The sequence below is a fragment of the Rhododendron vialii genome, chromosome 2a, assembly GCF_030253575.1.
Source record: "Rhododendron vialii isolate Sample 1 chromosome 2a, ASM3025357v1".
Taxonomy (NCBI): domain Eukaryota; kingdom Viridiplantae; phylum Streptophyta; class Magnoliopsida; order Ericales; family Ericaceae; genus Rhododendron; species Rhododendron vialii.
In genome coordinates, this window is record NC_080558.1 from 10,490,401 (window position 1) to 10,516,291 (window position 25,891).

Below are 25,891 nucleotides of genomic sequence, written 5' to 3' on the forward strand. Positions count from 1 at the left end.
CCACAAATCAAGGAAATTTGAGAAGTCAAAATTAGGATGTCTACGCAGCCCAACTGATGCCAGCTCACCAAATCAGAACCCATTCACATGGCAGACAACACCAAAGAGCAACTTCCTCCATCAACTTCACAGCAATTGGAACCACAACTGAGTAGCAATCTTTCCAGAACCAACCCTTTTGGTTGCAACAACTTCCACTCCAGAAACTTTTGCTTTGTCTAACTCCCACGAACTCTACTTCAATATGCCACGCTATTTGCAATCATATTTGTATAAACCTGTCAGCAAAGCCTTGCGATTAACCACAAACTTGGAGTGTGACTGTGTATCAAACTTATGCATAACAACCTTATGTAGACATCTTTTTGTATAACAAACTTATGCAAACAACTTGGGCATATCAAACTTGTCATTCAACTTCTGTTCCACTCACCTTCGTTTACGATTTCAAAAACCGTTTTCCACAACGGACATGACAGACGTGCCTTGCACGTCGTGATGCATCTAGTAATATATATAAATGAAACTCCTCCCATAAGTTCAGATGAATTCCAATCATCTACCTAATAAAACATAAGGGTGTGGGCCTCCACACAAGACAAGTTGATCCAAGGGTTGAGATTGATTTGATCCAAGGGTTAATGTGTGCTCTCCAACTCTCTTAAGAAAACACCCACACTCTTACAAATATATTACAAAAATGCCATCGGTTCTTTTTACCCATTGTTTATATTACAAAAATGCCCGCACCTACGGCACTACAGGAGTGAGTGCGTAGTGCCGTAGGCACGGGCAAACACTAGTTGACAATATTACACTATTTGTTTCAAAGCCGTTCTAAATTTTCTTCCTATCTTTTACCCTTAAAATTGTATAACTTAAAAAAATTAGAGTGAATAAAGATTAACTGTATTTCTTTATTTTGATATGGAAAAAATTAGTAACGTACTCAATGGTCGCTCTCCGGAGCTCTTCTCACGAAAAGTAGTCTTGTGCTTCTTCTTTTTTAATGAACAAAGAAAGTAATATTTCTTTAATATTATGGATGTGTTCATTCGGCCAAGACCACTTCGAATAGTGGCGTCTCTTCGGCCAAGATCACTTTGAACAGTTGCATCTTTTTCTTGACACCACCCCGAATACATAGTACTCACTTTAATGGCTATAAAAACACAAAAATGCTACACCCCTTACAGTACTCCACATACTTCGGAAAAATTCGTGCCCTCTTGTTTCATTACTCCTCATATTGCTCTGAATTATTTTTCCTTTCGTGAGAGAGTTCAACATTCAATTTGGTTCAATAGATTTGTAGATTGTAGTGCTACTTTTACAAGGCGAGATCGTTGAATCCTTGGGGGGCACTGGTAAACTCGTTTATAGCACACAGGCAAGGGTGAATTTCGCCTAAGACAACCACAAAGGAGACATTTCACTGAAGTCGAATCTAGGAGTTGACAGTAGTGACTATTGCCAAGGCCCCAGGTAATGACACCAAATTAAGGCCGAACCAAACCAAAACAAAATGGCAAGAAGCTAACCCGGCCGGATCAGCCATAGAACAAAGATAGGAGCAAAGACAATAACCAAAACCGATGCCCTACCCCAGGAAACAAAATCTCAACAACCTGGCCAACATCAGAAAACAAAGAACCTCAAAACGGTAGAATGTTACAGTGGAGGTTAGAAAGTTAGAGATTACAACAGGAGCCGAGCATCATAAACTTTTTCAAGAGGACTTGAACTCACGACCTCGCGGTATGAACTTTTTTAGGAGGACTCAAATTCACAACTTCTCGATCAGTCCAAAAAAAAGATTGGCAAATCAAGCATGCTACGCATGCTGTTCTATAATATTAGAGTCGCAAGAGAGTACTCAAACCAGGAAAGGGAAGTCATGAAGGCCCTCTTACGTACAAGACAAGAATCAAATCATTGAGAGCCGAGAGTTTACAATTTGCATCAGGACAATAAATACAGCTCATGACATACATAAGCAAAACCTATCCAGCTAAGGCCCCGCTCTGCTAAGGAAAATAAGCACTTATTTTTTAAATAATCACGCATTTTTTGAATTAAAGATGATGTATTATGAGAGAATGACCTGCCTCGTAAAGCAGAAAATATGTATTTAAAATATATGAACCTTAGCAGAATGGGACCTAATTTTCTCTTTGATCGTTAACTTTTTTTCCTACCGCAAAACTATTAAAATATCTATAAATGTGGTATACACCTCACATTATACCAAAAAATGTAATACTCAAACATAGTCACCATAATATTGCTCTTTCCACACTCCTGGTGTCGCTATCAACAAAAATTAATCGTGTGCTGCTTCACCGATATTAAAATATCTGGTAGAGTTCGAGTCTAAAACCCTTCATATTAATTAGAACAATCGTCACGGATTGGTCACGAGTTCATATAAATATGTGCACCACGCTTTTGGAACTCCATGCACAGTCAAGCCTTTAGCTACCTAAATTCTGAAAACCAAGTTCTTTTTCTAGGAAGAAAAGATATGGAAGACAGTACTGTTCGACTCCTGCTGGTGACATTTCCAGGCCAAGGGCATATAAATCCCAGCCTCCAATTCGCCAAGCGCCTTGTCAAAATGGGTGTTGACGTCACTTTTGTCACTGCCTTTTCTGCGCTCAATCGCATGAGCAAATCAACTGCCGCTACTCCACAGGGATTGACATTTTCTGGCTTCTCTGATGGCTACGACGATGGAGTTCAAATAGGCGATCGCTATGCGGATGAGCTTAGGGCCCGCGGGTCAGAGGCCATAGCAAAACTCCTTAAATCAGAGGCTGAACGAGGCCAGCCATTTATCCATGTGGTCTACACCACACTTCTCCCCTTTGTAGGCCAAGTTGCACGTGCCCTTCATGTGTCGTCCACTTTCCTTTGGATTCAACCAGCCACCATCTTGGGTATTTACTATTATTACATCAATGGTTATGGAGATTCTATTGGAAAAAACATGAACGACCCCTCATGGTCTATTGAATTACCGGGGCTGACAGTGCTCACTGGCCGCGACCTTCCCTCTTTTTTGCTCGCTTCAAACACTTTTAATTTTGCTCTTCCGTTACTTGAAGAGCATTTTGAGATACTTGATACAGAAGCAAATCCCAAAGTACTTGTAAACACCTTTGATGCCTTGGAGGCTGCGGCCCTGAGAGCAATCGAGAAGTTAAACTTGGTTGCCGTTGGACCGTTAATCCCTTCAGCTTTCTTGGATGGAAAGGATCCATCTGACACTTCTTTCGGGGGAGATCTGTTTCAAGATTCAAAAGCCTATATTGAATGGTTGAACACAAAGGCAAGCGAATCTGTAGTATACGTAGCGTTTGGAACCCTTTCTGCTATAGAGACGCAACAAATGGAGGAGATTGCACACGGGTTGCTTCAATGCGGAAGACCGTTTTTGTGGGTGGTAAGAGGATCAGAAGAAGAAAAGCTGAGTTGCAAAGAGCAATTGGAACAACAAGGGATGATAGTGCCATGGTGTTCTCAAGTGGAGGTTTTGTCACACTCATCAATTGGGTGTTTCATAACTCATTGCGGGTGGAACTCTTCTTTGGAGAGCTTGGTTTCCGGGGTTCCAGTGGTGGCTTTTCCGCAATGGTCAGACCAAGCGACAAACGGAAAGCTTATTGAGGATGTTTGGGAGACAGGGGTAAGAGTGACAAGAAACGAGGAAGGAATTGTGGAGAGCGATGAGATTAAAAAGTGCATAGAAGTGGTGATGGGAGGAGATGAAATGAGAAACAATGCTAAGAAGTGGAAGGATTTGGGAAGAGAAGCTTTCAAGGAAGGTGGATCATCCGACAAAAATCTTAAAACTTTCGTTGAAGAGATCAGGGTTAGTTTAGTAAAATAAACAATGTTCAACGAAACTGGTCTCTTTGAGCGATAAGGGATTTAGAAATGTATGGTTCTTCTGTTCCAGTAAGTTGTTGTGGAGTTGGTGTTTTATGCATGCCTATTGTCAATTAGTAAAGTGGCATCTTGTTCTAATCCCAATTCATTGCTTTGTTGATTTAGCGACAAAGATTCTTATTTGTTAAGTACTTATTTTTTTCCGTTTTATGAGACAGATCATTATCTCACAATGCATCACCTTTAATTTAAAAAAATACTAGCGTTGTGCCCGTTCGATGCACGAGACAATAGGAAAAAAGGGTTCACATTAGTATTCTTTTTTGTTACTCGAAAATAACTACTTATTTCCCTTAAGGGAACGGGGAGTAACACGTGTAAGAAAGTATTGTTTAAGAAGTTTTAGGAAATCAAAACGGAGCAATATATTCTACAGTTTCTACTTATGTTGTGTTCAACATGCCCCTCTACAAGTGAGGACTAACTCCGAATCAGAATCTACTCTTTCAAAGCATTTAGCTAGAATGTAGTCTTTACTTGTCTTAATAGGCTGTTGTATCTTGCAGAGAGAGCTCTTGTGGTTATTTCATCGACTCATAGTAAATTGGTGTGGCAACGGAGGAGTAGGCAAATTGTCTAGACGTTGTATATATGTGTGTTCTGCTATCTTTTCTTGCTTTCGTTTTTTTATGTGTTTCTGTGATTCATTACATCGATCCCAAGATCACGAGAGTCTGTGTGTTGGTGAGTTGAGCGTGTAGTTATTCTAAATCTCAACTGACAGATGAGCGACTCTACCATTACTTGAGGGGTTCTCTAGATTCAAAAAATGCAATAAAAAAAATCATATTTTGTGCATATAATTTAGTTGTTTTCTCTAATATTGCCTGACCTGGATCATTTGTATGAAACTAGAGTAAATGGAAAATCACTTACAATACTTCAGATACTTTGGAAAAAAATCGTGCCCTCTTGTTTCGTTACTCGTCATATTGCTCTAAATGATTTTTCCTTTCGAGAGATAGTTCGACATTCAATTTGGTTCAAAAGACTTGTGGATTGTAGTGCTACGCTTCCACATCCGAGATCGTTGGATCCAAAAACTAAGAAGATCGTTAGTGACAAAATTTATGAAGGTTTCGTTTCGTCGCCAAATGTATTTCGAGTACGAATCTATGCTCAGAACTCCGATTGAGATAATTCAAATTGGGTTTGAACAATAAGACAAAGGACTACAACTTTCATGTTTATCAAAATTGCTAATTTTAATATTTAAAAGTTCAAAATAATGTTCGAAATATATTTTAATGTTAAATGCCCTTGCAAATGTTATACTCCCTCCGTCCCTTATTTAGAATCGAGTATTTCATTTTGGGTCGTTCCTTAATAAGTGTCCATTTGTAAAGTTAGTGGGTAAAAGTTGGTGCATTGTTTATTTTGTCCCTAAAAATAGATTTTATTTTGAAAAGTTAGTGAATAAAAGTATAATTATGATGGGTAAGTAAAGAAAGTGAAAAAAAAAGTTGATCTGAAAGGTATAATGGTGATTTTTTTTAATAAGTTGGAGTTTCGAAATAAGAAACATAAAAAGAGACGGAGGGAGTATATTAAATAGGCTGCTGATTTTGTCACTCATTTTCTTGTTAACGCCACTCCGGATCCCTTGCAAATGTATTTTTTGTGCAAAAATACACTTGTAGGAGAGTAACGTAACAAAAAAGAGAGTGAAAAAATTATTTCCCATTAAATATTTCAATTATATATTGAAAAATGTGTATGGTGCAGTTGGTTGAAACTTCTATGCAAAACTCAAGAGATCTGGGTTCAAAAACCTCATAAGAGAAATAAAGAGAAATTTTTTTCTTTAGGAAAACGCTACTTTTAACCTCGGTTTTTTCAAAAACTGAGATTATTTCTCTCTAAACAACCACGGTTTTAGTTAAGATGTTAAAGGTCACGGTTTTGTTATTTTTAATTACAATTTTATTTTTTTAGTCACGGTTTTAATGAGTTTTAACCACGATTTTTATCCCGTGGTTAAAAGGTATGGATTTTAGTTACACCTTGGTTGACCATAGTTTTAAATATGATATTAAAAGTGAAAGATCACACAAGATGACGGACAGGGGGTGCGTGTTGTGCAGCTTCGTGCTGCACAGCGTGCTGCACGGCCTTCGGCGAGGATTTTCCGACATCGGTCCGATGATCGGACACATTCACCGCGTAGAGCTCGTCGAGTTCTACATGTGCACCAAAAATCAACTCGATCGAAATATCTTTAAGGGTCTCATCGGAACATATATAACTTGAAAAAAAAATGAATCCTAATAGATACGAAACACTGGATCAAAACCACTAAATCCATTTTTTTAAGTTATATATGTTCGGATGAGGCCCTTAACGATATTTGATCGAACTGATTTTTGGTGCTTATGTAGAACTCGACGAGCTCTACGCGGTGAACGTCTCCGATCGTCGGACCGATGCCGGAAAAGCCTCGCCGGAGGCCACGCAGCACGCTGTGCAGCACGAAGCTGCACAGCACACACCCTCTATCCCAAGATGACTGAGATCTTTATCTATTTTTGTAGTAGTGGGATCCTTGGATCGAGCTGGACACTAAGAAACTCATAGCACCATATCAAGTGTCAATTTCATCTACGCTAGACAACCACAAACAAGACATTTCATCTAAGACGAACCTAGGAGTTGACATTCTGTAGACACCCCAATTTGGATCCTCTAAAATATCTTTAAACTTCCCTGATGATAATAGAAGGACGAAACAGGCTTCCAAGGGACGGGATTGATGCTTCCTTTGAGTCTTATATACATACATAAGAGAAAAGGAAAGAATGACCAACAATTTGGGATGGGCAGTATATACTCCACTGAGAGGTGCTAGGGACACATCAGATGTGGCACACCTCAGTCACACCTATTACAAGAAAATCGTTCTATAGCAACGATCGAAAGCGTCGCCAAAAACTCAAAAACCATTGGTAGAGACCCGTTTAGGCTATGCTAACAGTTGGAGGACCGTTGGCCAAACCATTACAATATATCCGTTGCTGTAGAGGTATAGCAACGATTTTGACGAGCGTTGATACAGATTTTTTTTACTAACGTTTCATATAACCGTTGCTAAAAGCAATTTTCATTTTTTTAAAAACCACCCAGTCTCCATGTGGCACTGACGTGGCAGCCACGTGGTGCTGACGTGGCGCCCGCGTGGCAGCAAAATAATCTTGCTCCTCCTGAGAATCAAACCGTCGACCTAACGTATACACGAACCAACTGTGCTAGCCCATAACTTGTGTACAATCATACACCTTTTAATATTTATACTATACTAACCAGATTTTTTTATTCCTTTTTTTTTAAATCCGGTTTATCCTATACAAACACTTACTAATATCATTTTTTTTTTCGATCGGAAGCGTCTATTTTTTTACATAATAAGGAGTACAATATTCGTACGAAGAATGAAATTATTATTACATAGAATTTAACGCTAGATTCAATAATTACCTTTTAAAATTGGTATAAATGCACAAGACTGTATGCATGTAATCATATATGACACTATATTTAATTATAATTGTTTAGATTGATGCAAAGTAGGATAATAATTTTGAGAGGAGTTTTATTTTGTAATGTTCATTTACAAAAAATGATATCTCATGTGAGAAAAATAGTTCCATTATTCACTCATCTTCAATTAAATTGACATGCACCATGTACATAAAATAAAATAAAAAACCTCTCTTTTTTCTTTTTTTTTTTTCAATATTAATTTTGCCTTTTCTAAATTTTTGTTAGATTCACATAAATTTTTTTGATTGGTAAGTCATTTCTATGAGATGAGTCTAAAATATAAAATAAACATGCAATTAAAAGCATAAAAAATGAATATGGGCAAAAAAATATCAAACAACTAACATTTGTTGTCTTTAGTGTCATCTTATATGATATTTTTTTCAATTTCGGTTCACAATTTTATACTTTTTTTTATTCTTATTAAGATGAATGATTAATCCCAAAATGAATGATTAGTTTCAAAAATTACCACAAAATGCTAAAAAAATACGTTAAATAAATAATACCGGAAAAAATACCACAACAAAAATTTAGGAAAAATAGCCCTAACAAAAGCAACGGTCTCGACCATCATGATTGTGTCACAGTCAAGTGGCTAAAGTATGTTCAAAAATGAAGTTAATCGAGTATCGCTACACACTTATCGGACAGAAAAACACATTTTATTAATGAAATTGTGTATCGATAAAGAAATTTTCTAAATTTGATCAAGCCAAATTTGTACGAGAACGATTTAATCAACATGAAAAAAAAATTAATGGTCTCGATCGTTAGTTCGGGTTTGGAAAACCGATCGCATGAAAGAAAATTGATTTTGGCAGTGTAAAATTCTACTAACGGTTAATGAAAACCGTTGCTATAGTCCAGTTTATAGTAACGGTTAATGAAAATCATTGCTATAGTGTTGTAATCTACTAACGGTTACACGAAAACCGTTGCTATAGTCCTGTTTCAAGTAACGTTTTGTAAACCGTTACTATACACCATCTATACCAACGGTTTTTTCAACCGTTGCGAAAATAACCGTTGGGAGATTCTGAATTTCTTGTAGTAACCCCTCTCACATACAGGTGGGACCCGTTCTAGTAGGCACCACCTATATGTGAGATGGGTATGACTGAGATATGCGACACCATGTGCCTTTAGCATTTTTATCCTCAATCATAGTCAAATGCAGGAAAGGGACGTGTCATGAAGGAACTCTAACAAGACAAGCATCAAATCATTTACAGCGACAGTTCACAATTTGCAATGGGACAAAAAATACAGCTCATCACATGCATCAGCAAAATTTATCCACCTAATTTTTCCATTTGGCCATTAAATTTTTTTCCTACTGTAAAACTTATTAAAATACTGAAAAGTCTACGGATACGTACATTCATGTACATAAACACTTTAGACCCGTCTCGAGTTCTATAGAAATGATTTGAGCTGCTTTTTTTGTTCAAAATAATTTATTTACAGTCCCTATAAAAAATCAACTCAATCCATCATCGTTAAAGATATTTACGAAATATCCAACTTTGATTTAAAATTCAGGCTTGGATTTTGTAGTAAAAGTGGATGTTTCTTTAACGCCTTTACCGATATCGGATTGAGTTAATTTTTTACAAGAATCATAAACAAACTATTTGGAACAAAATGAGCGGCTCAGATATTTTTTTGTAGGACTCGAGACGAGTCTAACGTGCGTAATGATCCTTACAATGATGGCTCACACAATGCACAGTACAACCTCTCTTTTCTCACAAATTAGGTATGTTGTGTTACAACAAACTGTTTCTAGACTGCAACCACTACTACAATAATAGATATGTACTAAGGAGATTCACAAAGATCACGATTTTTAGTGAAAGCGTGATAAAAAGTAATGATTAAATTTTTTTTTATCTCAGTTTAAGTCCAAAACTGAGATAAAAAGTGAGTTTTATCGCGAAATAAAACACCTCATTCTTGCGGCGAGATAGAAGAAAAACAATCTCACCCTTGTGGGGTGATAAAAGATTTTAGGGCGGAAAAAAATGAAATAAAAGATTTCGCTCTTGTGGCGAGATAAAAGAGAAAAGACCTCATCCTTGTGGCGTGATAAAAAAGGGGAAAGACCTCACTTTTGTGGCGTGATAAAAGATTTTAGGGCGGAAAAGAATGAGATAAAAGATCTCGCCCTTATGGCGAGATAAAAGAGAAATGACCTCACTCTTGTAGCGTGATAAAAAACTTTAACGCAAAAAAAAAATGAGATAAATGATCTCACTCTTGCGGCGAGATAAAAAGCCTAACTATTTAGACGCGGAGTCTAAATTGTCACGTGGACGGGCTGGTACTCATTTAGGCAGACTTTGAAAAGTTATGTGAAAAAAGCAATGTCGTTTATGAACTTTGAAAAGTTATTTTTTTTCTTTTTTACAAAAGGTAAGAAGATAAATCCTAATTACACTCATACCAAATTTTTTTTATGTTTCATCTTCATCTTCACACCCAAAAAGATTGAGAGAGAGAGAAGGCAAATCCCACAACTGGGTTCCATCGGTACCCAGTTGTTTTCTCGATGACGGGCGGACTGTTCCACTAGCGCCCGATTTTCACGTAGGCGAGCCGTGATCTTTATAGTTTATTGTAGTAGTGAAATTTAGTTATTTTGGATGTCTTTCAAGTATACGTTTAACACATTAGGTAAAAAAGTAATTATATTATTATGGCTTAGCCTTATTTGAAAAGGATTAAAATCCACTTGAGAAGCCACCATTGAAATTGAAATTCAATATAAACACAAAATCCATGTGAAATGGTTAGTTTATAAAAAAAAATCTAAAGTTTGTCTATAATGTTACAATCTATAAGTTGTGATAATTTTCATAAAAATACAAAGCACACACTACAACAAAAAACACTATTGTCTACTAAATTTACGAGCTAAAACTAAATTTTTCGTCCCAAGAAAATCTTTTGATGATCAACAACTAATTTTGATTGGCAAAACATCTATTGTCATATTTTAAAAAAAATTTAAACAATGTTTATATATGTATTTTTATATATTTTAATATCATGTTAATTGCATTTCAAAAAATTCAGCAAATTTTAAGAAAAAGAAAAAGTTTTCTCAATTTAGGAAGTAAGTATAAATATTTTTGTTTTCCTAATGTAACAGAAGTTCTTGGCTAGCTTAGTGGTAAAGGCATGAGAAATCAACTAAGGGTGCATGAATTCAAAACTTGGCAATGACAAGAAAAGATGGTATAGTGATGCAAAGAAAAGATCATGTGCAATGGTTTTTCATCTCAGTTTATAGTAGTGTGATCATTTTGAATTTTCAATCACAGTTATAAACCGTGATCTAAAGTGACATACAATCACACCCAGAAAAAATAAATGATCACGTCCACGAGAAACAATCACGGTTTATAACCATGATAAAAGAGAAACGATCACACATTTTGGCCGTGATTGTTTATCTCTTTCAATCACGGTTTATAACCGTGATAAAAGAGAGTGACTTACAATCACACCCAAATCCATCACAGTAGCAGGAGTGTGATGAAAAATTTATAATCACAGTTAATAACTGTGATCTTTATGATTTATTGTAGTAGTAAACGAAGTGAGAGAACTACTTTTAGTGAAGTTGGTAACTTGTCTCTCTCTCCCAGTGGTGACTAAGGTTCGAGTCCCACGAGAAGTATGACTTTGGCATGGGGCTAGAGCTATGAATAGCTTCAGGACGCCCTGTGCTAACCCAAACACCTCACTAACCCCGCTGATGTATTTCGCCCAGAAAAAAAAGGAAAAAAACACTGCAACGAAGCACAACCTATATTTGCATCTCTACAAGTGAAGACTAACCTCGAATTAGACCACTTAACAGAGAAAACGGAGGAGAATCAAGTCATTAGCATTCTTAACAGTAGTAATGTTCCAATTTAAATTTTATGTTTCAACAAGCACTTTTAATCTGCAAGTGACATGGTTGATTAAAATATATATCACCGTGTTGTGATACATTTTTTTTGAACATTTTTATTCAATGGTAAAATCGTCTTTCGTCAATTGATTTGTTACGCTGCACCATTAATCAAATTCCGGCAAAATTGCCTACTCTAGTAATATGATCAGAGCTATTTTTGTGAATTAGCACATCACAACCCTTGCAAAAGCCTTCAGATGTCATGTGCATTGGCATGCATATGCCATTTGAATGAATAGTTTGAAAACTCTTGTTAATGAATGGTGGGATAGGTCCCTAGTATTAGTTTACATTCGCGTAAACTGGTTCGAGCATCTGAGTTATCAAAAATCATAGTTTAGAATAAAACCGCCAAATTAATATATTTTAATCTAACCAAGTACTTGGGCAAAGTTGTAGCTTTGAATAGGTATCATGTTATATGTTTTCAATGTAATTAATTGATTGCGAAAAATATATACTTTTTCTATCCACGTGAGAGGAAAAATGGACCTTTCCACCATTATCTTTACTGATTAATAAGCCCTTAAAACTTGATGAACAGCCGAAAAAGTAACTATGACAGTCAATCATAAACTGATTTAGTAAAAGTTGTAGATTAGTCCCAAAAAAAAAAAAGGGATCCGATCTTCTCCGGTCTAAGTTTTGGACCGGCGAAATTAGTTCAAATCTCAACAATACATTCGGATAATCAATAGTTTAGATTTGCTTATAGACTCTTACTGTTAGGAATCAAACAAATTCAAACCATTAATTACAGCAAGAGACGGTCCAGATTTGGACTGTCTGCTCCGATCCAAAACTTGGACCGGGGATGACCCAATTCCAAAAAAAACACCCTTATAATCTTAATAGGCGCGCAAATGTTCACGTTAGCGCCCCCTAATTTATCATTGCTAAGTCTATTTATTTTATTACTTGTGTTTTAATGCTTGATTTTTGTGTTGTAGGTATTTGAAGAGTTTAATAAAGAAAAGTACAAAGTTGAAATTTTGAATGATGCTAAAACTTGGGCTGTGCCTGTTTGAATTTAATCTGGAGTGCAAAACGGAGTACTGATTTGCAACTCAATTGGGCTGTAACAGAATTGGCCTAGGAATTATGTTTGGGGAATTTTTAGGCCGACCCAAAAAATTAAGTTCGGACTTAATTTAGTCCTGCACAATTATTTGTATTTTTTATTTCAATCATGCCCCTTCACGCGCATCAGCGCACGAAACTAGAGAGCATCTAGTATAGAAAAATTATCCAATGCTCCATGAACATTGGTGCACCATTAAAACATTGTTTAAATTTCAAAAAGTCATATCTTTTGTCGTAGATATTCATTTTTAAAAAAAATTATATTTTTAGAACCTATTCGACGATATCTACTAAACAAGATTCATATTGAATATGAAATTATGTAAGATTAAAAAAATATCATTTACTATGAGAACTCTCTATGAGAACTGTTTTTATGAGAATTGTCTCTATGAGAAGTGTCTATGATAACTATTTTTATGAGAACTGTTCCTATGCGAATTATTTTTATGAGAACTATTTCGGACAAAAATATCCTTGGCTCTGTGAACTGGTTATGAGAACTGTCAATTCTCATAGTCAGTTCTATGAGAGCTATGTGAAATGGCTATGTGAATGAAAAATACACAGTTCAAATAGTCTTAACACACTGATAAGTGCCAAAATATGTATATTTTGGCCCTCCAATCTATATTTATTAGTCTTTTATTTTTTGTTAACTGATTGTTATTATTTGTTGTTATGTATAAAGGTTGCTCGAGCTCGATTTTCAAGATTTTGGGTAAAGACAGAAGTTAGCAAAAGTTTTGGGTCAAAGCGCGAAGTAGATGAAACCCAAGGGCCTCTATGTGATTCTTCCCTTCAATTCCTATAAAAACAACTTTTTTTTACCCTACTGAAAAAGAAGCAGCTTCTGGCAGCCCGTGGAAAAAAAGGAAAAAACGTCAGCAGCCTTTGGATAGGTTTTCACAGACGGAAAAAGGAGGAACGGTGGCTGCCGAGATCTCTTTCTGTTCCTATAGGTTTTCTTCGGAGTTTTATTCCTTTTAAATTATTTGAAGTTTTATTCAGTTACTCGCATTTTAGTAATCCGTTTTAATTTATATTCTTTATTAAAGTTATTCGTTTGAGTTATTTTGGTATTAATCTTTTGTTTATTTTCTTTTCTGCGTAATAGAACCATGTTTCAATTTAGGGTTTCTTTTGTTTATTGCATAATGATTAGTGAGTAGTCGTTTAGGTAGGGTCGCAGGCTGATTAGCACACTGTAGCTAGTTCGGGCACTGCTCCTTTTATCAAACAATGAAAAAAGCGATTTTAGATTGGAAAATACTTCCCGCGGACGGATCCGGGCATCGTCGGAGCCCATGTGAACGGGGGAATGGGGGTCCAAAACCTATTCTTCGCTGCGCATGGGTATACGGCGACCATAGGGTCTCGCATCTTGCGGGGTATCTTTTTCAATCTAAAATTAAACGTTTTGAAGAACTCCAAACAGAGCAGGTTAATCCGGACTAGTTATAAGTGCTATGAACCCTACGACCGTACCTTTCTTTTAATTATCTGAAAAGTACAATCAATTTCGTAGGTTTAGTTTAATCTCAAATCAACAGACAAGGGGTGACTACCTAAGAGTCCATTTAAATTATAACAACCCGAATTTTTAGTCAGCACACTCACCGTCTTTGTGGATTCGACTCCGGACTTACCGGATATTGTGCTACGTCGGTTTCAGCCCTACGCTTGGGGCAATCCATTAATTTAGGACTAGGAATCGGTCAAGCACACACACTAAACTACACAGTTCTCATAGAAAATACGTAGTTGTTATAGAAAATACATAGCTCTCATGGACAATACTCAATTTTCAAAGAAAATACATAGTTTTCATAGATAGTTGTCATGGACAATACACAATTCTCTTAGAAAAATATATGGTTCTTATAGACAGTTCTCATAGAAAATACACAATTCTCATAGAAAAATACACGGTTCCCATAGAAAATACACAGTTCTCATAAAAAATACACAATTCTCATATAAAATACACATTTGTCATATACAGTTCTCACAGAAAAATACACAATTCTCATAGAAAATACACAGTTCTCATGGATAAATACACAAATCTCCTAGAAAGTACTCATGAACTATGGTTACGAGAACTGAGACTATGAGAGCTATATTTTTAGAATCAATTCCTGAATCATATTATTTTGGACAAAAATACCATTGGATAGAACTGGTCTTATGAGCTGAGTTATGAGAACTGGCTATATAAATTGCCAATTCTCATAGTCAGCTCCATGAGAACTGCTAGTTTTCATAGTCAATTATATGAGAATTGACTATGAGAAGTAACTGTTCTCATAGAGAAGCTTTGTAAACTGATTATGAGAATTAGACTATGTGAACTGGCTATATGAACTAAAAAATATATATTTCACATAGTCTTACGATACACTAAAATACACAGTTCTTATAAAAAATATATAATTCCCATAGAAAATACACGGTTCTAACAGACAATTTTCATGGACAATACACAGTTTCATAGAAAAATACGCAGTTCTCATAGAAAAATACACAGTTCTTATTGTCAGTTCTCATGAACAACACACAATTCTCATAGAAAAATGCACAGTTCTCATAGAAAATATACACACGAATAAAAATTGAACAAAAATAAAAAGGTAATCAAATCAAATATAGTTATAAATGTTCTCACAGTCATGTTTTCAAAAAAGTAATCAAAGTAAAAAAAGTAATAGTTCACATAGGAAATAAATTGATTTAGAATTGAATTTTTAACTGTCAAGTCTCATAGAAAAATATACAGTTCTTATAAAAAATACATTTATTTACATAGTCTCACTACACACTAAAATACATACTTTTCATAAAAAATACATAGTTCTCATAGAAAAATACACAATTCTCATAGACAGTTCTCATGGATAATACACAGTTCTCATGGACAAATGCACGATTCTCATAAAAAAATACACAATTCTCATAGACAAATACACAATTCTTGTGAAACATACACAGTTCTCATAGAAAATACGCAATTCTCATAGACTATTCTCAAAGACAAATACACAGTTCTAATAAAAAATACACAGTTTTCATAAAAAAATATACTGTTCTCATAAAAAATACATACAAACAAAAATTGAACCAAAAAAAAAAATCAAAATCAAATATGAGAGGTTGAAAATATAAAAATTTGACATTTAACAAAAAAAACATCTACAAAAAATTGATTGCCATTGATGGATGGTCCAGCATTCAACAAAAAAATCGATTGACATTCAACAAAATATCTACTCAACAAAGATTTCTACCCTTGCTCCGGCGTCTCCAGCGTAGATCTCAAAAAATTTGTGTTCTGAAATCCGGATCTCAAAAAATTTGGGTTCTGAAATTAGATCGGAGAAATACCAATGGGCCTCCGTCTCGTACGTCGTCTCATGTTCATGCTCCAACAAGAACCATGGGCAAAGCGATGATGAACTACGTACAGTTTGTGAAATTGAATTGAAACGGATCTAACGGTCGATCGGAATCGGAGAAGACGGCCGGAGTGGAGTTGATTCCCGGAGAATATGGATATATGATCCTTACCCTCGTCCTCTACTGCTTCCTTAACATTTGGATGGCCGGACGAGTCCTCAAAGCACGCAAAAGGTATGCAACTTTCTTGATCTAAATCATATCAATGGTACTATTGATTTGATAATGAAAAATCTCTTTATCCTATTGCATCAATTCAATAGAATACAGATCGATGATGGAGAGAGAGAGAGAGAGAGAGAGAGAGAGAGGAGGTTTACCATCTTCAGAGGGAGAGGGAGGAAGAATGATGAGATTGAGTTGACGACGCGGACTAAAATGGGCAAAAAAGTCATAAGATAACATATCCGAGCCTATGCAGGTTTGGAAATAATATTCTGGATTAGGATCAAACCAAGTATAAAAATTAGGACCGGCCTCTAATTATACTTGGTGGACCCATTGTGAAACAATAGGGATGGGGGGCTGCTGTTCCAATATTTTTTTAGTGAGCCGAGAGTTTTTTTTTGTATGACCAAAGGTTAATCAGATTTTTAAGTGAATTTGGGGAGTATCTTGGGGGCCCACTGGTGATTGATAAAAAGGAAAAAGAAGGGTTTTGCAGGACATCTCTTTTTCACGCCATCAGAGGACGGAACAAACAAAGGCTGCTGAGATCTGATTTCCCACTGACGAAACAGAAAAAATTGCGCACAAGAAAAGTTTCGGACGGAAGGAAACAGAGAACGGGGACTGCAAGACTTTGGTTCCCAATATTGGTTACTTTTCTTCCGCGTTTTCTTCTTGGAAGTTTTTAACGTTTTGTTCAAATATTCATAGTTCGGTAACTAGTTTTGATTTTTGCTCTTAATTAAAATTGTTCATTGGAATTTGATCAGTTGATATTTTTATGTTTTTTTTTATCTCGCGTAATAGAAGCATGATTCAAATTAGGATTTTTTTTTTTATGTATAATAATTAGTGAGTAGTCGTATAGGTAGGGTCGTGGGGTGATTAGCACACCGTGACTAATTCGGACACTGTTTCTATTTTTAAACAATTAAAAAAATGATTTTAGATTGAAAAAATACTTCCCGTAGACAAATTCGGGCATTGTCAGAGCCCATGTGAACGAGGGAATGGGGGTCCAAAACTCATTCTCCGCTGCGCATAGGTAAACGGCGACCCTAAGGTTTCGCATCTTATGAGGTATCTTTTTTTAATCTAAAATTGAACGTTTTTAAGAATACTGAATGAAGCAAGTTAATCCGGACTGGTTACGAGAGCTATGAACCCTGCGACCATACCTCCTTTTAATTACTTGAAAAGAACAATTATTTCCTTAAGTTTTAGTTAATCTCAATCAAATCAACAAGGGGTGGCTACCTAAGAGCCCGTTAAATTAGTGAAACCCAAGTTTTTAATCAGCACACATTACTGTCTTTGTGGATTCGACTTCAGTCTTATCGGATATTGTGCTACGTTGGTCTCCGCCCTATGCTTGGGACAACCCATTAATTTAGGACTAAGAAATCATCAAGTAAATCTCCTAAACTTACAAATAATAATAAGAAAAACAAACAGCTCAATAACGACACCACTTATGTCATGGCCCCTGGACCTATCTTTCCACACATGCCTATAAATTTCTAAAACCCTCATTGCATTACAAGCTCAATCAAGCTATCTAAATTTCCAACATATATTTCTTTTGCTTTTGAATCTAGCCACCACCCTCCATCGCTCAGCCCCCAAGCAAAGAACACAAATGGATTCCTGTGTTCGACTTCTGCTGGTAACGCTTCCAGGGCAAGGGCATATCAATCCCGGCCTCCAATTCGCCAAACGCCTTGTCAAAATGGGCGTCGAAGTCACTTACGCAACGGCTTTTTCCGCCCTCAATCGCATAACCAAAAGCACGACCACTCCACCGGGCTTGACCTTTATCGGCTTCCCTGATGGCCATGACGGGTGGGAAATGGACAACATGGACCACCAGATGGAAGAGCTAAAGAGGCGCGGGTCGGAGGCTGTAGCAAAACTCATCACATCACGGGCTGAAAAAGCCAAGCCTTTCATGCATGTGGTTTATACCACACTCATCCCTTGGGCAGGCCAAGTTGCACATGATCTTCATGTGCCGTCCACTTTCCTTTGGATTCAGCCAGCCACCATCTTGGATATTTACTATTATTACTTTAATGGTTATGGGGATTCCATTGGGAAGAACATGAACGACCCCTCATGGTCAGTCGAATTACCGGGACTACCACCGGTAACCGGCAGTGACCTTCCCTCTTTTCTGCTTGCTTCAAACACCTATAATTTTGCACTTCCATTACTTAAACAGCATTTTGATATGATTGACGCCCAAAACAATCCCAAAGTACTTGTGAACTCCTTTGATGCTTTGGAGTCTGGAGCCCTAAGAGTAATCGAGAAGCTAAACTTGGTTGCTATTGGGCAGTTAATCCCGTCGGCTTTCTTGGGTGGAAAGGATCCGTCAGACAATTCTTTCGGAGGAGATCTCTTTCAAGATTCAAAAGCCTATATCAAATGGTTGGATTCAAAACCTAGTGAATCGATTATTTATGCAGCCTTTGGAAGCTATTCGCCAATAGTGAAGCAACAGATGGACGAAATTGCACAAGGGCTGCTTGCTTGTGGAAGGCCCTTTCTGTGGGTGGTAAGAGCCACTGAAGAAGAGAAGCTGAGTTATAAAGAGAAATTGGAACAGCAAGGGATGATAGTGCCGTGGTGTTCTCAAGTGGAGGTTTTGTCACACCCATCAGTTGGATGTTTCATGTCTCATTGCGGGTGGAATTCTTCTTTGGAGAGCTTGGTTTCCGGGGTTCCAATTGTGGCTTTTCCACAATGGTCGGACCAAGTTACGAACGCAAAGCTTATCGATGATGTTTGGAAGACTGGAATAAGAGTGAAACCGAATCTAGATCAAATAGTCGAGAGTGATGAGATTAAGAGGTGAATAGAAATGGTGATGGGAGGGGATGAAATGAGGACGAACGCTAAGAAGTGGAAGGATTTGGCAAGGGAAGCCGGTAAAGAAGGTGGATCATCGGATAAGAATCTCAAGACTTTTGTTGATGAGGTGAGGGCTAGAAAAGTAGAATGAACTGTATGTACCAAAAAAAAAAAGAAAAGTAGAATCAACTGTCCTACAAAACTGGTGTATTTGATTGATAGGGTTTGGTGAAAAAATGATGCGTCCTTTTCGATTGGTTAGTTTTGATTTTCGCTATCGTCGCCACTGTCATTAGCTAAGTGACATCTTGTCAGAACCCATATTTGTTGTTTTCTTGAGAGGTTTTATGATGTCAATTTGTACGGGAAATAAGTGAAATATTCTTTCGTACTAGTTCCTATTTTAACCGTTCATCTTACCAAACATACATGTGCACAGATGTTGCATTTCGAATAAGATTTGAGCATGCTCACATGTGGTATTCAACCAATAAAGAATTCGTATAGATAGGAGTACCGTAACCCATGACTTATCCATGCGCCACGTTAAGGTCATGTTAATCAAACGCAATCGAAAGAGTTGCCTCCTTAGATATTGCAACTTAGAAAAATCACACTTCATTGGAGTATTCTATTTTCAAACATGATGAAATACTGGAAATTGGAATGCACAAAGAAGCATAAGTTTTCAGGAAACGTTTTCCAGAGGCAGAGCTATTAGGTTGAAATCCAACGCAATCAGTATCGGACAGAGAGGGTGAGGGCAGGGATACGGCACCCCCAACCTTTCGAGTAATCTCGTATATTTCTTATGTATATCTTGACCCAAAAAAAAGTGCTCTGGCCCTTTTGAAATTCTTAATAAATGTTACTTTAACCCCTTCAAAGCTGATCTTTTCTAGGCTAATTTATTCAAACTTTAAATAATGGCATTCGGCCTCCCTCTTCATCAAATTCATGTTTCCGCCACTGAGCAGAACCATCTCCGGCAATAATTTCTTTGTCCTGACCAGCTAATGCCAAATTTGTATTTCATGCCAATACTCTGCCTTGAAGAGAGCATAAGTAAGAAGAATAAGTAGAAGAACAAGGGGAGTAGAAGAACTAGGCATGGCATACGCGCTACTCAAACCCAGAACCTGTCATTACGTTCACGAGAGAATCAAATCTAAGAAACGTACTTTTTTCAAGCCAAAATGGCCTGATTAAAACCTGTGATTTTAACGAGAACTAGAAACTTAGAAAGTGCATGCACCCAAATGACTAACATCAACAAATACTAAAAGAAATTTCATCTACTTAGCGTGTGGAAGCTATGCTTTTATAACGAAGCAACAAATTAATGCACGTGCTGCTGGAATGCAGAAGACAAATTTTGTGAGTGGTAAGAGCAACAGAAGATGGGAAGTTAAGTTGCAAAGAAAAGCTGAATCGACAAGGGATGATAGTGCCGTGGTGTTCTAGAGTGGAGGTCTTGTCACACCAGTCGGTTGGGTGTTTCGTGACTCATTGCGGGTGGGAAGTCATCTGTCTTTTGGAAAAGCTACTCTAGTGACATGACAACTATTTCTTGACTTAGCACTTATGCCGCAATCATTTGATCTTTTCTAATTCCACCGAGAGATGAATTACGAAATCCTTTCGAAAGAGCTTCGATACAAAATGAAGATGTAGAAAAAAAATGATTTGCTAAACCAGATTCGGCCTTTCTGTTAGTCGTCTGTGCATTTTGTGTAATTCTGGGTGGAATCAAACCATTTTTTTTTTCTCTTGTGGGATATGGAGTAGGGTCCTTAACTTACTTGAAATGATTAGAGCTCCTTCTTCTTAGTCTATAGCGTTAGACTGGGTTGTCAATCATACCAGAGGGAGGGGGGATTTCCGCTACTCTGTTCAGACTGGTTTTGGCAGCAATTGTTTATCTCCATTGGTTAGAGAGGAATGCAAGGTTGTTCCAAACAAGGCAAAGTTCTCTCAAGACAGTTTTTCAAGGTATTGTTGACGATATAAAGGGGAAAGCTTTGTCATGGAGGAATGTGAACCATCGCATGGAGAGTAGGAACGTCCCAAACGCCGGCTTCATCTGCAAGACAAGACGCACCCATGGTGGCTGAAGATCCCAGCAATCTCTTGCAATTGTTTAACTTTGCTGTCATTGGCATATTCCTCTCCAAACTTTTAGCTAGCAGTGACAGATCTAGAGATGGTTGAGTTTGAGGTTCAGCTGGTTGTTTTGGATTTGAGTATTTTTTGATCTTGTTGTTTGTTTGACCTTTGTTTTCAGCTCTTGGACTTCGTTGGTGAGGTGTTGTTCTTGGACTGCCGATTTGTGGCTTGGTTTCTATTGGTATAAAATTGTAACTTTACCAGAGAGGGAAAAAAAAAAAACGATTATGGATAAAGATTCTCTTAAAAGACATGAGAAGATGAAGTTTTATTTTTTGTTTCAAATCATGATGTCAAAATTGAAGGACTTCAATCATTCAAGATGCTATAGGTATACACAGGTTTGCTATGTTATCTCGCTTGCGTGCAATAGGCCTTTTTTCATGCACATGTTGCAATTTCAATTTGATTTTAATATATTCCCAACTCTTCAACCAAAAATATAAAATAAAATGCCATAGGTAAAATCATTTCTGAAGACGTTGATCGTTTTGACATCAAAATAAATATCGAGAGCCACACCTATGTGAGAGTATACAAGTGTAACTGTATTCTTTTCTTTTCTTTTTTTGACAACTCAGGTGTTTGGGTCAACTTACTTGTTCTTTGTAGGGGTACGTAAGTAAATTTTTGACAGGGACTTCTCTATTTTTCATGTGACTAACCACAAAGGAGGCATTTCATCCAAGACAAACCCAGAAGTTTACACAATAGTGACTTTTGCCCTCTATTTCCTTGAAGATCTTAAGCAATTTATATATACTTTCCCATTTATGTTATGGTTACCTCCCCCGTCAATTGTTTTCACCTACCATTAATTGGTATAAAGTATTTTTGTTACAACTACAAATAATTAAAATGCCTCATAATTTTATTTCATCAAAAAAGATTGAATTATGTTATGGGATTAAAAAATTAAGTACTAGGCATAACTGTCTGAATTTTTTCACGCCATCTTAAAGAAGTAGATAAAAAAAAATTCAAAAACTTATGCACCAAAGTGCTCCTGGGTAGAGGTATTAAGGGGCCTGTGGCCCCCAAGCCCCTGCTCAAAAAAAATCCCAATATGTTATTCCATTTTGTCACATACATGGAAAAAATACAGAAAATTTTAACTAATAACGAAAATATTGAGTGATTTGACTCTTAGTATAGTAAGTTTCAGAGGGCCCGGTCTATTCACATGACAAGTTGTTGTTGCATCACATGTTGTTGATACCTGGTCCGATAGTCGTATCAGTGATTTCTCGATATTTAATATTTTCACTTGTAAAAACATGTTCTATAAAAGTTAGAAGAACCAATGTAAACTTTCCAACATCTCGTGAACACAAAATTTCTTTTCTTATCGACCCCTTTCGAGTGCAAATCATGATTCCATAACTGAAAGTCTTAGTTATTTGGAAAAATAACACGATTTTTTTTTTAAAATAAATAAATAAAGCATAGGACGGAAGATGTAAACACTTGCCCAAACTTTCTCACACAAGTCAAGTGAGATTTTCGCATATACGATTATGGATATACATAGATACAACTAAATATATTCTTAATTGTAGAATCATTGATTTGTTTGTCTTTCGGCCAAGACGGTAGAATGTTAGCGGAGGTTAGAAATTTAGATAGTACAACAAGAGCTGAAGTTTGTGAAAAAGACTCGAACTCATGATCTCTCTATCTCAACAACAACAACAACAAAAGAGTGGTAAATCAAGCATGATAAGCAAAGCATTCTACAATATTAGAGTTATTGATAGTGTACTCAAACCATGAAAGGGACGGTCATGAAGGCCCTTTCACAATACTTACAAGTAACAAGTCATTTTCTAGCGACAGCTCATACTATGCATCAGGACAATAAATACGACTCATCTCGTGAGCTTTCATGCTCTGTCAGGCCACAACAATCTACATTTCCAAACTAGTTCTTTCGCTTTTGGATCTAGCCACCACCCTCCCTCCTTCAGTCCCCCAAACCAATGGATCCCTGTGTTCGACTCCTGCTGGTAACGTTTCCAGGGCAGCCGCAAATCAATCCCGGCCTCGAGCTTGCCAAGCGGCTCCTCAAAATGGGCGTCGATGTCACTTATGCAACAGCCTTTTCCGCCATCAATCGCATGATCAGAAGCACGACGAGAACTCCACCGGGCTTGACCTTTTTCGGCTTCTCTGATGGCCACGATGGCGGGTGGGAAATGGACAACCTCGACAACCAAATGGAAGAGCTAAAGCGACGCGGATCAGAGGCTGTAGCAAACCTCATCACATCAGAGGCCGAAAGAGGCCAGGCTTTCATGCATGTGGTTTATACCCCATTTGTCCCTTGGGCAGGCCAGGTTGCACATGATCTTCACGTGCCGTCAACTTTCATGTGGATTCAACCAGCCACCATCTTGGATATTTACTATTATTACTTCAATGGTTATGGGGATTCCATTAGGAACAACATGAGTGACCCCTCATGGTCAGTTGAATTACCGGGACTACCACCGGTAACCGGCAGTGACCTTCCCTCTTATTTGCTTGCTTCAAACACCTATAATTTTGCACTTCCATTACTAAAAGAGCATTTTGATGTGCTTGATGCCCGAAACAATTCAAAAGTACTCGTAAACTCCTTCGATGCTTTAGAGCCTGGAGCCCTAAGAGCAATTGAGAAGCTAAATTTGGTTGCTATTGGACCGTTAATCCCGTCGGCTTTCTTGGATGGAAAGGATCCATCTGACAATTCTTTCGGAGGAGATCTCTTTGAAGATTCAAAAGCCTATATCAAATGGTTGGATTCAAAGCCTAGTGACTCTGTTATTTATGCAGCCTTCGGAAGCTATTCTCCAATAGCGAAGCAACAGTTAGAGGAGATTTCACAAGGGCTGCTTGCCTGTGGAAGGCCCTTTTTGTGGGTGGTAAGAGCCACTGAAGAAGAGAAGCTGAGTTGTAAAGAGAAATTGGAACAACAAGGAATGATAGTGCCGTGGTGTTCTCAAGTGGAGGTTTTGTCACACCCATCAGTTGGGTGTTTCCTATCTCATTGTGGGTGGAATTCTTCTATGGAGAGCTTGGTTTCCGGGGTTCCGGTTGTGGCCTTCCCGCAGTGGGCAGACCAAGTTACGAACGCAAAGCTTATTCAAGATGTTTGGAAGACTGGAACAAGAGTGAAACCAAATCTAGATCACTTAGTCGAGAGTGATGAGATTAAAAGGTGCATAGAAATGGTGATGGGCGGGGATGAAATGAGGACGAATGCTAAGAAGTGGAAGGATTTGGCAAGGGAAGCTGGAAAAGATGGTGGATCATCCGAAAAGAATCTCAGGACTTTTGTTGATGAGGTCAGGGCTAGTAAAGTAGAATGAACTGTTCTACAAAATTGATGTATTAGACTGACAGGGGTTTGTGAGAGGATGATGCTTCCTTTTTGGTTGGTCGGTTTTGATTTTCTCTCTCGTCACCACTGTCCTTGGTCAAGTGACATCTTGTCATAACACATTAATTTGTTGTTTTCTTGAGAGGTTGTACGGGAAATAAGTGAGATATTCTTTCGCACTAGTTCCTATTTTAACTGTTCACCTTAGCAAACATACATGTGCAAAAAATAAGATTTCAGCATGCTCATGTGGTATTCAACCAACAAAGAATTAGTACAGATAGGAGTACTGTGACACACTACTTATCCATGCGCCCTCGTTAGATGTTGCAACTTAAAAATCACAGTTCATTGCTGTATTCTATTTTCAAACAAGATGAAACACTGCAATGCAGAAAGAATCATTAGCTTTCAGGAACTCATTCCCGAGGCAGAGCTATTAGGTTGAGGGCAGGGATACGGCACCCCCAACCTTTCAAGAAATCTCCTATATTTCTTATGTACTAGAATATTGCTATAGCTGTAGCTTCACAAATTGATTGGAACTCCTTAGATGGCTCATAGTCCTGGGATTCACTTCTAGGAGAAAAGGAGTGTTGGTAATCATATAGACATATATTTATGTCACTGCAAGTATATCCTAAGGCAATTTCAAGGCTTAGGAAACAACATCATTAACTGATCGATCTTGGTTGCTTTACTAAGGTACTTTGAAGGCTTACTAAATTTTCGCCCTTCTGATGGAAGATATTTTACTTGAAAAATATTTAACTTAACTTTTGTCCAACCAAAAAACGGCAGAGAGATAGAACATGCACCCGAAAATATTTTACTTCGAAACACATGGAGCCTAATTCTCTCCAAATAGAATACTTCGGCAAATTATTTGTGGTTTTTTTTTTTGTTAATGATATGTTTTCTAAATTTCTATCATTATTGTTTTATGTCCATCACATTCTGTACGTGCCCGTTCATCACAACAGTGTTTGGAATGTGACCATGATTCAATTGTGCTATATTAGCTCCCTTCTTTTTTCCAAGTTGGATATCCACTCTGTGTGTTCCCGGTTTCAAACATCCACTGTGTACATTCCATGAACTTTTCCTACGAATATGGTGGAATAAATGGAAGGGCAACAGGAGCAATTCATCAAACACCTTATGTGCAATGAGTTTTTGTCGAACTTCTGAGCATGATATTTAACATATAAGCAAGAAAAGCTTCAACATAGATTCATCATGAGAGACAGAGAGAGCAATACACATTTGTTCGGAAACCTACCAGTGGATCCTACCAAAGTGAACTTTTAATTTGGAAACCAATAGGCTGGATCAATTTCTTCCCA

General features: G+C 37.3%; 3 protein-coding genes across 3 annotated transcripts; all 3 read left to right on the forward strand.

The window, feature by feature from the left end:
- Positions 1-2,410: 2,410 nt before the first annotated feature.
- LOC131315774 (crocetin glucosyltransferase, chloroplastic-like) lies at positions 2,411-4,012 on the forward strand. The gene has a single exon (XM_058344965.1). It carries the CDS (start codon positions 2,459-2,461, stop codon positions 3,890-3,892), a length of 1,434 nt encoding a protein of 477 aa, XP_058200948.1. The 5' UTR covers positions 2,411-2,458; the 3' UTR covers positions 3,893-4,012.
- A 13,615-nt stretch (positions 4,013-17,627) lies between these two features.
- On the forward strand, positions 17,628-19,396 carry LOC131315780 (crocetin glucosyltransferase, chloroplastic-like). The gene has a single exon (XM_058344970.1). It carries the CDS (start codon positions 17,805-17,807, stop codon positions 19,020-19,022), a length of 1,218 nt encoding a protein of 405 aa, XP_058200953.1. The 5' UTR covers positions 17,628-17,804; the 3' UTR covers positions 19,023-19,396.
- Positions 19,397-22,914: 3,518 nt separating this feature from the next.
- LOC131315776 (crocetin glucosyltransferase, chloroplastic-like) lies at positions 22,915-24,647 on the forward strand. The gene has a single exon (XM_058344967.1). The coding sequence runs from the start codon at positions 23,164-23,166 to the stop codon at positions 24,532-24,534; it is 1,371 nt and encodes a 456-aa protein (XP_058200950.1). The 5' UTR covers positions 22,915-23,163; the 3' UTR covers positions 24,535-24,647.
- The last annotated feature ends 1,244 nt before the right edge of the window (positions 24,648-25,891 follow it).

Coding starts and splice junctions, on each gene's coding strand:
- LOC131315774 (XM_058344965.1), top strand. CDS start 2,459: ATGCACAGTCAAGCCTTTAGCTACCTAAATTCTGAAAACCAAGTTCTT.
- LOC131315780 (XM_058344970.1), top strand. CDS start 17,805: ATGGATTCCTGTGTTCGACTTCTGCTGGTAACGCTTCCAGGGCAAGGG.
- LOC131315776 (XM_058344967.1), top strand. CDS start 23,164: ATGGATCCCTGTGTTCGACTCCTGCTGGTAACGTTTCCAGGGCAGCCG.